The 11,262-nt window shown below is 41.0% G+C and overlaps 1 protein-coding gene and 1 pseudogene across 1 annotated transcript in view; both read left to right on the top strand.

Moving 5' to 3' along the window:
* Positions 1-4,660: 4,660 nt before the first annotated feature.
* LOC119819911 lies at positions 4,661-5,166 on the top strand (annotated as a pseudogene).
* A 1,351-nt stretch (positions 5,167-6,517) lies between these two features.
* The window catches only part of Mnat1 (MNAT1 component of CDK activating kinase), a 136,560-nt gene continuing 131,815 nt past the window's right edge, over positions 6,518-11,262 (top strand). The window contains 1 exon segment of the mRNA XM_038335885.1: positions 6,518-6,707. Coding sequence (XP_038191813.1) covers positions 6,619-6,707 — 89 coding nt within the window. The 5' untranslated portion in view covers positions 6,518-6,618.

Genomic DNA, 11,262 nt, shown 5'->3' with positions numbered 1-11,262 from the left:
ACCAACTGGTTTTTGAAATTGTTTTATTTCATCCCTCTACCATGTTGGGAACACTGAGTCTGTCGTGTTGGCATATGATGACATACTGTGTTGCTTCTTGGTAGGCTCTTCCTCTTTCAGAGAGCAAATGTAGGTGGACTTCGAAAGTCACCCCCCTCCATTGCTACTTAATGAAGGTGGTTGATGTTTAGTGAGCATTTCTGAAGGATTATTCATTTATTAATCATTTTCTGAGTCCTGCCTGAGCATAAGGCATTACATTAGGAACTAAAGAAGGATGAAACTATTGAGTAGGATGCTGAATTCTTGTGGGAAAGATAAAACATATTTATAAATTAATGCAATCTAGGATGTTGCAGGGGGAAGCTGCTTGTTTGTCCTGGCTGCCTGGCTAGCTTAGCCCCGAAATAACCACACAGAAACTGTATTAATTAAAAACACTGCTTGGCCCATTTGCTCTAGCCTCTTATTGGCTAACTCTCACATCTTATTCAACCCATTTCTATTACTCTGTGTATCGCCATGTGGCAGTGGCTTACCAGGAAAGATTCAGCATGTCTGACTCTAAGCGGCTCCATGGTGGCTCTCTCAGACTCTGCTTTCTTTCTCCCAGCATTCAGTTTAATTTTCCTCACCTACCTAAGTCCTGCCCTATCAAGGACCCACAGCAGTTTCTTCATTAACCAATGAAAGCAACACAAAGACAGAAGAACCTCCTACACCACTAGGATAAAACAAGAATGGACTTTTAGCTGAGTCTTTGAAGGATGGGAAGTTTGAGATGGGTAGTGATTCATTAGAGTCAAAGGGAACAGAATGGGAAATGCACAGAGCCATGATCATTTGAGGTGTTTCTGAAATACTAAGTAGTTAAATATGGAGTAGAGGTTTTATGTAAATGGGTAGTTGGAGAATGGTTAGAAGACAGGACATTGATGTAGGAGGATTGATCCAAAGTTGTAGGCCAGCTTTTGTCATCTAGCAATATCTGGCCACAAAACAAAACAAAAAGGAAACTCAACTTTGAAGTGTTCAGTTTGCTGCCATGTGTGTAGTTGTCATGTGTCCTATCATGGCCACTGTCAGTTGGTCTAGAATGAGTACTTTCCCAAACCAAAATCCTTTTTTAAGGGTTTTCTATTTGTGCTAGAAAAATTAAGATTTGTGTTCTCAGCCTTGGACAAATGCTTACAAGTTCTTGGTGATCAAGTTATTTGCCTTTGTAGTATATTGATCAACAGAAGGTAAGGCAGAGGGTGACCCAGTGAGTCACATGGGTTACAGTGTAAAGAAGAAATACAGACACGAAATGATGGATTGCAAGACGTCTCCTGGGCAGATAGGAATACTCCTTCCTTTTCGTGATGGTATAGATTTCTCCAGAAGCCCAAAACTCATTGAGCTGGCTTAAGTAAATGGATGAGTTTATTGAATTATGATTCTGGGTTAGTTACTTTTTTCAATGAATCTACAAGATATCTGACACAAATAACTTAAGTGGGGGGGGGGTGGCTTACAGTTTTAGAGGGTTCAGTCCATGTTCAATTGGCTCCATGTTTCTGGGTCTGGAACATGACAGTTAATCATGACCATAGGAGCATGTGGCAAAGGTTGTCCTCATATGACAAAGGGGAAGCAGAAAGAAAGGAAATCCAGGGGACTAAGTATAACCTCCAAAATATGCCCTCAGGGGCATATTTCCTTCAACCTGGCTTTACCACATAAAGTTTCCAGAACCTCTCAATATAGTGCTGCCAGCTGGGCACTAAGCATTGATCACTTGAGCTAGCAGGGCATGTTTTATAGTCAAACCCTAAAAGATACCGAACAATGTGAAGGTCAGGAATGGAGTTGGATAGACTAAGATCTGCCCTTCTATTCTTTAGTTTCCAAAGGAGCTTTCTTCAGGAGAGAAGTTCCATGGCTCCCAATAGTCCCAGTTAATTCTTTGAGTATCATCAAAGAGACTTACTTTTCCTTACTGCCTGTTTGAAAAACTCCAGAGCGGATTAGTTCAGTGATTTAGGCCAACTTTTAGGTTTAAGGACCTGCATCCTACTGGTCAGGCTCTGTAGGAGCATTTACACCGCACTGAAGGAACTGTTTTCCATAAGAATTGAGGAGAGATGCTATCTCTAACAAAGGGACCAGACAGCCAGGCTCTTCCCCCCACCCCTCCTGAAAAGGAAAGCCTGATGAGCATCTATAGCCCTGCGGCAAGGAAGAAAGTCTGCATTTAAGAAAACACTGCCTAGGGAAGGAGATTCCTTGCAAACTTGGACCAGCAGATTTGGCAAGAGCAGCAGTGTACTTAATTGGTTCAGGTAGCTTGTCTTCAGAAAGGCAGGAAACTTGACAGATTTTGTTGTTGTTGTTGTTGTTGTTGTTGTTTTCCCCAACATAGATTGAGCTTCCACTTGAAAGGGAAGTCTGGTGATGTCAATACTTTTCTCCTCAAAGCTATTTTGCTGTCCTGTGTGACTGAGCTCTCTGTCAGTGATAATGGTGTTCATTTCACACCTTCTGTTTTGTACAAGGCAGTGTTTTGAGTCCATCATGTAAGCCCAAGTGATGGTACAATTTCATCATTATAACACACATGAGAAGGAAACTGAGGTAAGGGCCTAAAAAAAATTAGACTTGAGTAAGTACAGTTGTCTGATTTGAAAGCAGGTCATGCTTCTCTTATGAGTGTTACACTGCTTCTTTTTGATGTTACTGGTAATATATTATTACTGTGAATGAGAATCAACAGGTATAGTGTGAAGCATTTGAAATGAAATAGCTCATTCAGTCTGTACAAGTGTTATCTTAAATTTATCATTGGGAAAACCAATGCTTGAGTTATCATGTAAGTAGTAAGCAAGTAAGCCATTATTTCTACCCAGTTTTCTTAGTGCTGTGGCTCCTATCTATAAACAGCATTTTCCGCTGCCTGCATCTCTAGGAGCGTAGTATCTGTCAGAGTTCCAAGTCAGCTGTTGTCTCTGGGTTTCTCTGTTAGCCGTTGCCTACATGGCAAATGGAAACGTTTCTAGCAGTTTCCTTCTACACGTTTTAGTGTTTGCTTTCCCTTGATCTTAAGGTTTGAAGGGAAAGAAGAGCAATTCACTTTACAGTGCGGTTACAAGTTCTCTTTTTTCAAAGACTTTCCTGGTGCTAATAAGGAAGAGTGCCAGCTGAGTGGATGGCATCTTAGCATAGTATCGACTAAACTGTCTGTCTTTCCTGGCTCAGGGACCACACTAATGCACCAGAAACTTCCTGCTCTTTTAAAATGCAAAGACCCTAAAGTTACCTTTACTTTTTGGAGAGTTTTATTATTTTGGCGATAGGTTTACTGTGGCTTTTTTCAAATCAGAAGTGCAGGATGACAGACCTCCAGACCAGCATGGCTTTTCATGTCTTTTACTTTAGAAAACTTGGATTTGATTAACTTTTATTAGTGAACAGAATTATGATCAAGGAGAGAATATAGTTTACAAAGTGAGACCCTGATGTTTATGCACTGATGTCAAGTCCTGAGCCATCAGAACCTGCTTCCTTTGGAATGCAATATGTAAGTCGTTTGTCAAGTTTCCCTGTCCATAACATACAGACATCCCAATTCTCTTTTCAACCTATGGATGACGTCTATGTTCAGTTTTAAAAAGGAAGTGGGACTATTTCTTCTATGTTTTTATTGAGAGGAGAACATTCTATAGAGAGGTAAAATGCTGAGGTTGGACACAGCTGATATTCAAGTAATGTGCTAATATGAAAAACCTTGTCTGAGACAAGTTTAGTGCACATTGAATACTGAGACAGGAGGACTTCCATGAGTTAGAGGTTAGCCTGGAGTACACAGTATATTCCAGGCCAGTGTGAGAGCCTGTCTCAAAAAAACAAAAAACAAAACAAAAAAAAACCAAAAAACTCAAAAAACAAAAAACCCCCCAAAACAAACAAAAAAAACCCAAACCAAAACAACCAAACCATCAAAAAGAAGTGGGCAAGCAGAGGAAAGATTGGCATCTGACAACATTTGGGAAGGGAAGAGTCAGTTTTCTTTGATGGAGGATCATTGGTATACTTCACGGTAGGCCCCAAATCTAAGAGTAGTTGACCAATACAAACTGGCCTGGAAAGGGGGGGCATAAAGAGAGAGAGAGACAGTGGTGGGGGAAGGGAGGGAGGATAAGAGAAAAGGAAGAGGGGTGGAGGGAGGGAGAGGAAGAGAACACGAAATTGGGTGGGTAGGAAGGGAGTGGTAAGGGTGGACCTAGGAATTGGGAGAGAGGGTTGAATATGATCAAAATTGTGTGAAATTCTCAAATAAGTAATAAAAAGAATATTAAAACAAAAGAGGGCTGTTGAGATGGCATATCAAGTAAAGAAAGGCACTCATCACCAACCCTAATGACCTGAGTTCAATCTACAGGAGCCACAAGGTAGTAGAGAAACAGCTCCTGTTAGTTGTCCCCTGACTACCACATACATGCTGTGGCATATTAACACACACACACACACACACACACACACATACACACACACACACACACACACACTTTTAATTTTAAAAAAAGCTTTAAAAAAAACCCCACAACTCATACAAGCAAGCAAACAAACAAAAACCACAAAACATTGTCTACAAGTTCACTTCAAACAGAATTTCGGTTTGATGGAGGTAATTACAAGAGATGCATGGCCTCTTTCCTTTTGCGGCCATTGCTGCATCACAGTTGCCAAAACGAAGTTCAATCCATCTGCGACTTCTGACCAAAGCAAGAACCTCAAATGGCATTTCAGTGCACCTTCTCACATTCAGAGAAAGATCCAGGCTTCACCTCTTTCCAAAGAGCTGAGGCAGAAGTGCCATGTTCCATCTATGCCCATTCAAAAGGATGATGAAGTTTAGGTTGTCTGAGGGCACTACAAAGGCCAGCAGATTGTCGAAGTGGTCCAAGTGTACAGGAAGAAATACGTCATCTATATTGAATGAGCGCAACGAGAAGGCTAATGGCACAACTGTCCACGTGGGCATCCACCCCAGCATGGTCATTATCACCAGGCTAAAGCTGGACAAAGACTGCAAAAAGATCCTGGAAAGGAAAGCCAGGTCTCGACAAGTAAAACATGAGAAGGGCAAATACAAGGAAAAAACCAAATGAGAAAATGCAGGAGTAGGGGCGTCTCTCACAGCTTTCATTAAAGACTGCTTAAGTTAAAAAAAAAAAATAGCTTGGCTTTTAAAATGGCCACACTTCACTGTTATTTGATGGTCGTTTGTTAATTCATTTCATCTTCATTCATTAAGTATCAATAAGGCTGTGTCTCAGAGATGAATAAGATGTGTCCCTTACAGTAAGAATAGTTCATTATCTAGCAGAGCTTTGAGTCTTCCTGTTGATGCAGTGAATGAGACTTACTATTCCCAAAAAGAGAGTCAGGCTCTCAGATTTTGGGATTGTTGAAATAAAGTTATGTGAATTATTTCTTTTCCCTCCCTTCCTTCTCCTTTCTTTCTTCTCTCTCTCTCTCTCTCTCTCTCTCTCTCTCTCTCTCTCTCTCTCTCTCTCTCTCTTTCTCTCTCTCTCTCTTTCTATTTTGAGGCAGAGTTTCTCTGTATAACCTTGGCTGTCCTGGAGCTCACTCTGTAGACCAGGCTGGCCTCCAACTCAGAGAGCCACCTGCCTCTGTCTTTCCAGTTCTGGGATTAAAAATGTGTGTTACCACTACCCAGCTCGAATTGTTTTTATAAAATAATCTTTTATTCGATATTTTTGGAAAACAAATGTAGTCTTTTGTTGGGGTAAGATATATGAGAGCCAGGTGCCTGGCAATTCAGCGTGCCTGGCAGTCTTGAGGGGAAGGTCTTTGTGCAGAACAGGTGCAAGATATTATTTATAGAAGTATCCTGACATTTAGTAAGAATTTGTATTATGGGTGCAAAGAATAGTGTTTAGATAGCTTTCATGAACTTAAACAATTATTTTGCCTTATTTATTTGGTTTTATTTTTTTTGGAGACACGGTCTCCCTATGTAGCACAGGCTGTAAGGAATTCACTATATAGCCTAGAGTGGGCTCCAACTCAAGGCAATTTCCTGCTTCAGCCTCACAAGTGCTTGTATTATAGGTGTGAGCCACCACACTTAGCATTTTTCTAGTCTTTATATATGTGAATCAAATTAGGTTTCGATTACACAAGTATAAAGACGTATACAGCACAGACTATCCAATTTCCCGAAAGAAAAAACTAGTCTGTACACCAGCCTAAATCTTTGAAATCATGTGGCCATTTTCAAACCACACGAGAATTTAACTTTCTAATACGAGATTTCCTTGTAAAATGTCATTAGGCAAGGGGTGTATAAATTTAAAGCATCCCTTCTCCCATCCCAATATTCTGAGCTGCCTCACCTAAGGTTATGATGGAACTGTAGCGCCGGGATCTGAGAACTCGCTCCCGGAACGTTTGTGTCGCGGCGCCTAGCTTCTAGCCGGTGCTCTTTCGCGAAGGACCATTCCGGCCAAGTGCCTGTTGGTAGGAACCTGCTTGACGTCGGGTCTGGGGGAGCTCGTAGGTGGTAGTGGCTGAATCTGGCGTCGGGGGAAAAGCCAAAGCAGAGGAGTCGCCATGGACGATCAGGGCTGCCCCAGGTGTAAGACCACCAAATACCGGAACCCTTCGCTGAAGCTGATGGTGAACGTGTGCGGACACACTCTGTAAGTCTAGAGACCCTGGATTCCTAGGGTGGGAGGACAGTCCTGGGAGACGCTAGGAGGCAACTCCGGGGGAATAAAGGGTGTGGTTAGTTTCTACGTGGGGGGGGGGGATGGAAAAAGGCGGAGTTGTTCCTTTAAAAGATCTGTAGCCGCTTGCTCCGAGTGTCTCTGGCCTACTTTGAACTTGGGAGTTTTGATTGTGGCACGCAGGAGTTTGTCTCTCACCTGCTTTTCCAGCCAGTGGAAATCTCGACTGTTTCCATGCCTTGTGTTGTTAGCGAGACTCCAGACTTCTGGCTGAAAGTGTGGGGGATTGAGTGTTTTAATTCCTTACGAAACGTTGTTGTTGTTGTTGTTGTTATTACTAGTATGGGTGTATACTGTTGCTATTGATTGAATGGATTAATTGGAAAACCTTCTGTATGTGTGTATGAGTCCTGATGTATTCAGTTGGACCTTAATCGTGAAAAGGAAGGAAATACAGACTCTAGGCAGTTATTTTGGAGATAGGTAATGGTTGGCTTTTATTGGGTGCATATTATATTCCAGGCACTGTAGCGTTTTACCATAAGCAATCTCATGGTGAGTTTATGTGTGTACCATTCCCTTCAGCATAGGAAATGATCCTGAGACTTCCCAGGACTCTAGAACCCAGAAAGTGGCTGTAGGAAGTAAATGCATTTTGGTTGCTTGATGGGGAAAGGAGGGAGAGTGACCTGTGTATTTTGAATAAGTGCAGAATTTGGTCAAAGTGTCAGTCAGAATTTTATGGTGAAGTGGTTTAGTAAAAGGTGGGTTGAGGTTAAAGGTACTATAAAATTTTCAGCATGTATATTCCTGTAGTTTCAATCTTCTTACAAAAGGTAAATCACAGTGTGGTAGACAGCGTTTTTAGGCATGAATTGCACAATGAGCACTATTTATAATTGTCATAATAGGATTTTTAATTTCCTTAATCTGTTCCTCTTCCTAATTCACCTTTATTTTGCTTCAGACAGTGTAGCTTGACTGAATGGTTTAAGATTAAAAATACAGTAAAGGTAGTCAACTGGAATACACGAACAATGGAAATGAGGGATACTGTTGGTATATTATCAGGTACTTGTAAGGACTGGGCCTCAATTGATAGTCCAGGCTGGCCTTGAACTTTAAATTCTTCTACCTAAAAGTTCTGGAATTTCGGGTATGTGCTACTGTGAATGGCAGACTATTAGGTTTTTGAAGAAGTTTTGTTTAATTTCTCTGCAATTTTTCTTTGACATCCACACATTTGTATATATCTTACATTTGTGTATATATATATAAAATATGTATACACACATATAAAATGTATTGAGATCATATCTTTCATTACCTACTTTATTCCCCTTCTTTTCCCTATGAACTTCTTTCCAAATACTCCACCAGTGACTGCACCATTGAAGATGCTATTCCCCCACCCCCACCACCCAAACACCCCCCCCCCCCCTGTGATGGGCAGATGTCCATTGCTGCTGTGTGCTCAAGATTGAAATGACTGGGACATTTTTAGATGACAGTGTTTCATGGAACTCCTCCCCATCTCTGGCTTTTAACATTCTTTTTGCCAGTCCCAAAGTGCCCCCACCCCCCATGGGTGTGTGTGTGTCTGTCTGCCTGTCTGTCTGTGATATAGCTGTCCCATTTTGTTTTCTGTTGTACCTGATAGTGATGGAGTTGTCCTGCTGAAGAGTCTGAATTTTGTTTGCTGAATCTCTTTGGCTTTGTTTACTGTGTTTCTCTGTCCTTTGTATTATATCTGAATTGTTAATTATATTGAGTTTTATCAGAGTAATATCTAATTAAAACATTTGTTGGTTAGACTAATTAGTAAGTGGTGTTCATTTATTTTAAGTACTATATTGTAGTGCCCAAATTAGGAAACAGCACCCTCTTTGGGCAGAAAACCTTGGAGAAGGCATTCATTCGTGGGGGTTGTTAGAAGATATATGAGTATTCTCCATGGGTCTCTGGTCAAGGAACTGCCTGCATTCTGAATTACAGCCCCACCAACTGATCTCCATCTATTCAGTAAAGCATAACTGATGTGCCTTTTAAAGACATTTATTTATTTTATGTGTATGGGTGTTTGCCTGCAATGCTGCCACCAGAGGCTAGAAGAGGACATTAGATCCCCTGGGACTGGAGCTGCAGATGACTGTAAGCTGCCATGTGATGCTAGGAATTGAACCCAAGTCTTCTGGAAGAGCAGCAAGTGCTTGTGTTCTCTTGGCTGTCTTGCCAGTCCTTATTATTACTTTTTAACAAATTTTTTTGAGGCATCTCAACCTATGTACTGTATGCCTATGTTGACCAGGAATGTGTCTTGTAGCTAGACAAACCTTGAATTCTTGATATTCCTGCCCTAATTTGAATGCTGGAATTATTAGCTTTGTGCTAATGTGTGTGTGTGCACGCACAAGCACACCTATGTGAGTATGTATATGCATGGACGCCAAAGGATGCCCAGTGTCCTTCTGTATCATTCTCTGCCATATTCCTTTGAGACAGGGTTTCTCATTAAGCCTGAAGCTAGCTAACCATCCCTCGTAGTGCTCTGGCTACAGGTGCCTAAGGCCATGTCCAGCTTTTTTCTGTGGGTACTGGTATCTGAGTTCAGGGCCTTAGCTTGTACAGCAAGTGTTCTTAGCTGCTGAGCCAACTCTCCAGCACCTCTCTCCCCCTCCCCACCCCGTTTGAGACAGGATTTTGCTTTGTAGCTCAGCTGGCTGTAAACTAACTAAGTAGCCTAGGCTGGCCTCAAACTCAAGATCCTCCTCTCTTGGCCTCCAGAGTGCTGATACTGGGGCACTCAGGCGGGAACTTTGGTGTCAGAAGGTATCCTAGGGTATTTGGCCTTATGGACACCTCTTAGAATATTTTATTTATTTATTTATTTATTTATTTATTTATTTATTTATTTATTTATTTATTTTTACGTATGTTTTACCTGTATATATGGAGTCAGATCTCCTGGAACTGGAGTTAGAGATAGTTGTTGGCCACCGTGTGGGTTCTGGAAATTGAACCTGGGTTCTCTGGAAGAATGTCCAGTGCTGTTAACCACGAGTCATTTCTGTGGTCCTCAGCGCTTCCTTTCTATGAAGTCATGTTATCAAATTTGTGCCCTAAGAGTCAAACAGATAATAGGAAATTGTATGTTAAATTTTAAGAATTATTGGTTAATATGCAAATTATTTTATTCTGTAAGAGCCCGAAACAATGGCATATTAATTGCTTAGCCCTTTAGATTACAAGTAGAAACAGAAATAAAATTAATTTGTTTTTCATCACTTCTTTCTTGGTGGGCATGAAGTATATCTAACAAGTATTACGATAGCCTTCTTTTTTTTTTTTTTTTTTTTTTTTGGTTTTTCGAGACAGGGTTTCTCTGCAGCTTTAGAGCCTGTCCTGGAGCTAGCTCTTGTAGACCAGGCTGGTCTTGAACTCACAGAGATCCGCCTGCCTCTGCCTCCCGAGTGCTGGGATTAAAGGCGTGCGCCACCACCGCCCGGCTACGATAGCCTTCTTGACTCTCAATCCTAGATTGGCTATTTAATGTGTACGTATAGTGAAAATTAGTCATTCATTCTAAGGCTGTGAGGGATTGCTTGAGGCACATTTAAGTAAATTTAAGAATTTACTCTTACTTATGAAGAGATATTGCCAATATTCTATATAAAAATAGTTTCTTGAACTGGCAATATGGCTCAGTGGGTAACTGTGCTTGCCATCAAAACAGGTGACTTGAGTTTGATCCCTGAGACCTACATAGTGGGAGAAAACCTAACTCCTGCAAGTTGCCCTCTGATCTCCTAGACACACTCTCTTCCCCCAAGTAAGTAAATAAATGTAATAAAAAATGGTTTGTTAGGTTTAAGTTTTAGGAGTCTGGCAGTTTGCTTTCTAATTTACTTAGCAAGTGGAGCCTAAAATGGTATATGAAATGAGAATAACTTAGTGAGAAGCCTGGAGATAGTTTGTGCTAAATCTATTTTTAAAGACAAAAAAACAACAATAAGTTATTAGTTATTACTCTTTAGTAATTGATATTTTTTGTAGGCTTTCTTGTAAACCCAATAAAATTGCCAGGTCATTGATTCCCAGACTTGCCTCATATTAAAGAATCATCTGGGATGCCTATTATTTAAAATACAAACTTCCAGTCCCTGTTGTAAGTTTTTTCAGGGTGAGGTGGGGAGAAGACCCATACTTGATCTTACTTATCTAGGTGAGTTTTGTGCTCCAATAGTTTTTAAACATTACTTTGTCGTTAACAAAGAATGGCAGCCATGGTTTCTGCCTCCCCACCCATAACCCTTGTGTTTTTAGCTCTTTTGAGTATCTCAGAGGAAATTAGCTTGTCATTTCACAAGGAAAATTTAGTTATAAAAACTTGTAATTGACAGGCTGGAGAGATGGCTCAGCGGTTAAGAGCAGAGAACCCAGGGTCAGTTTCTAGTACTCACATGAGGGCTCACAACTGTCTGTAACTCACAGTTCAGGGGACGCGACCCTCACACAGATATGTGTGCAC

Source organism: Arvicola amphibius, chromosome 7 (genome assembly GCF_903992535.2).
Source record: "Arvicola amphibius chromosome 7, mArvAmp1.2, whole genome shotgun sequence".
Lineage (NCBI taxonomy): Eukaryota > Metazoa > Chordata > Mammalia > Rodentia > Cricetidae > Arvicola > Arvicola amphibius.
The sequence above is the reverse complement of the archived record's forward strand: the minus strand, read 5'-3'. Positions and strand labels throughout refer to the sequence as shown.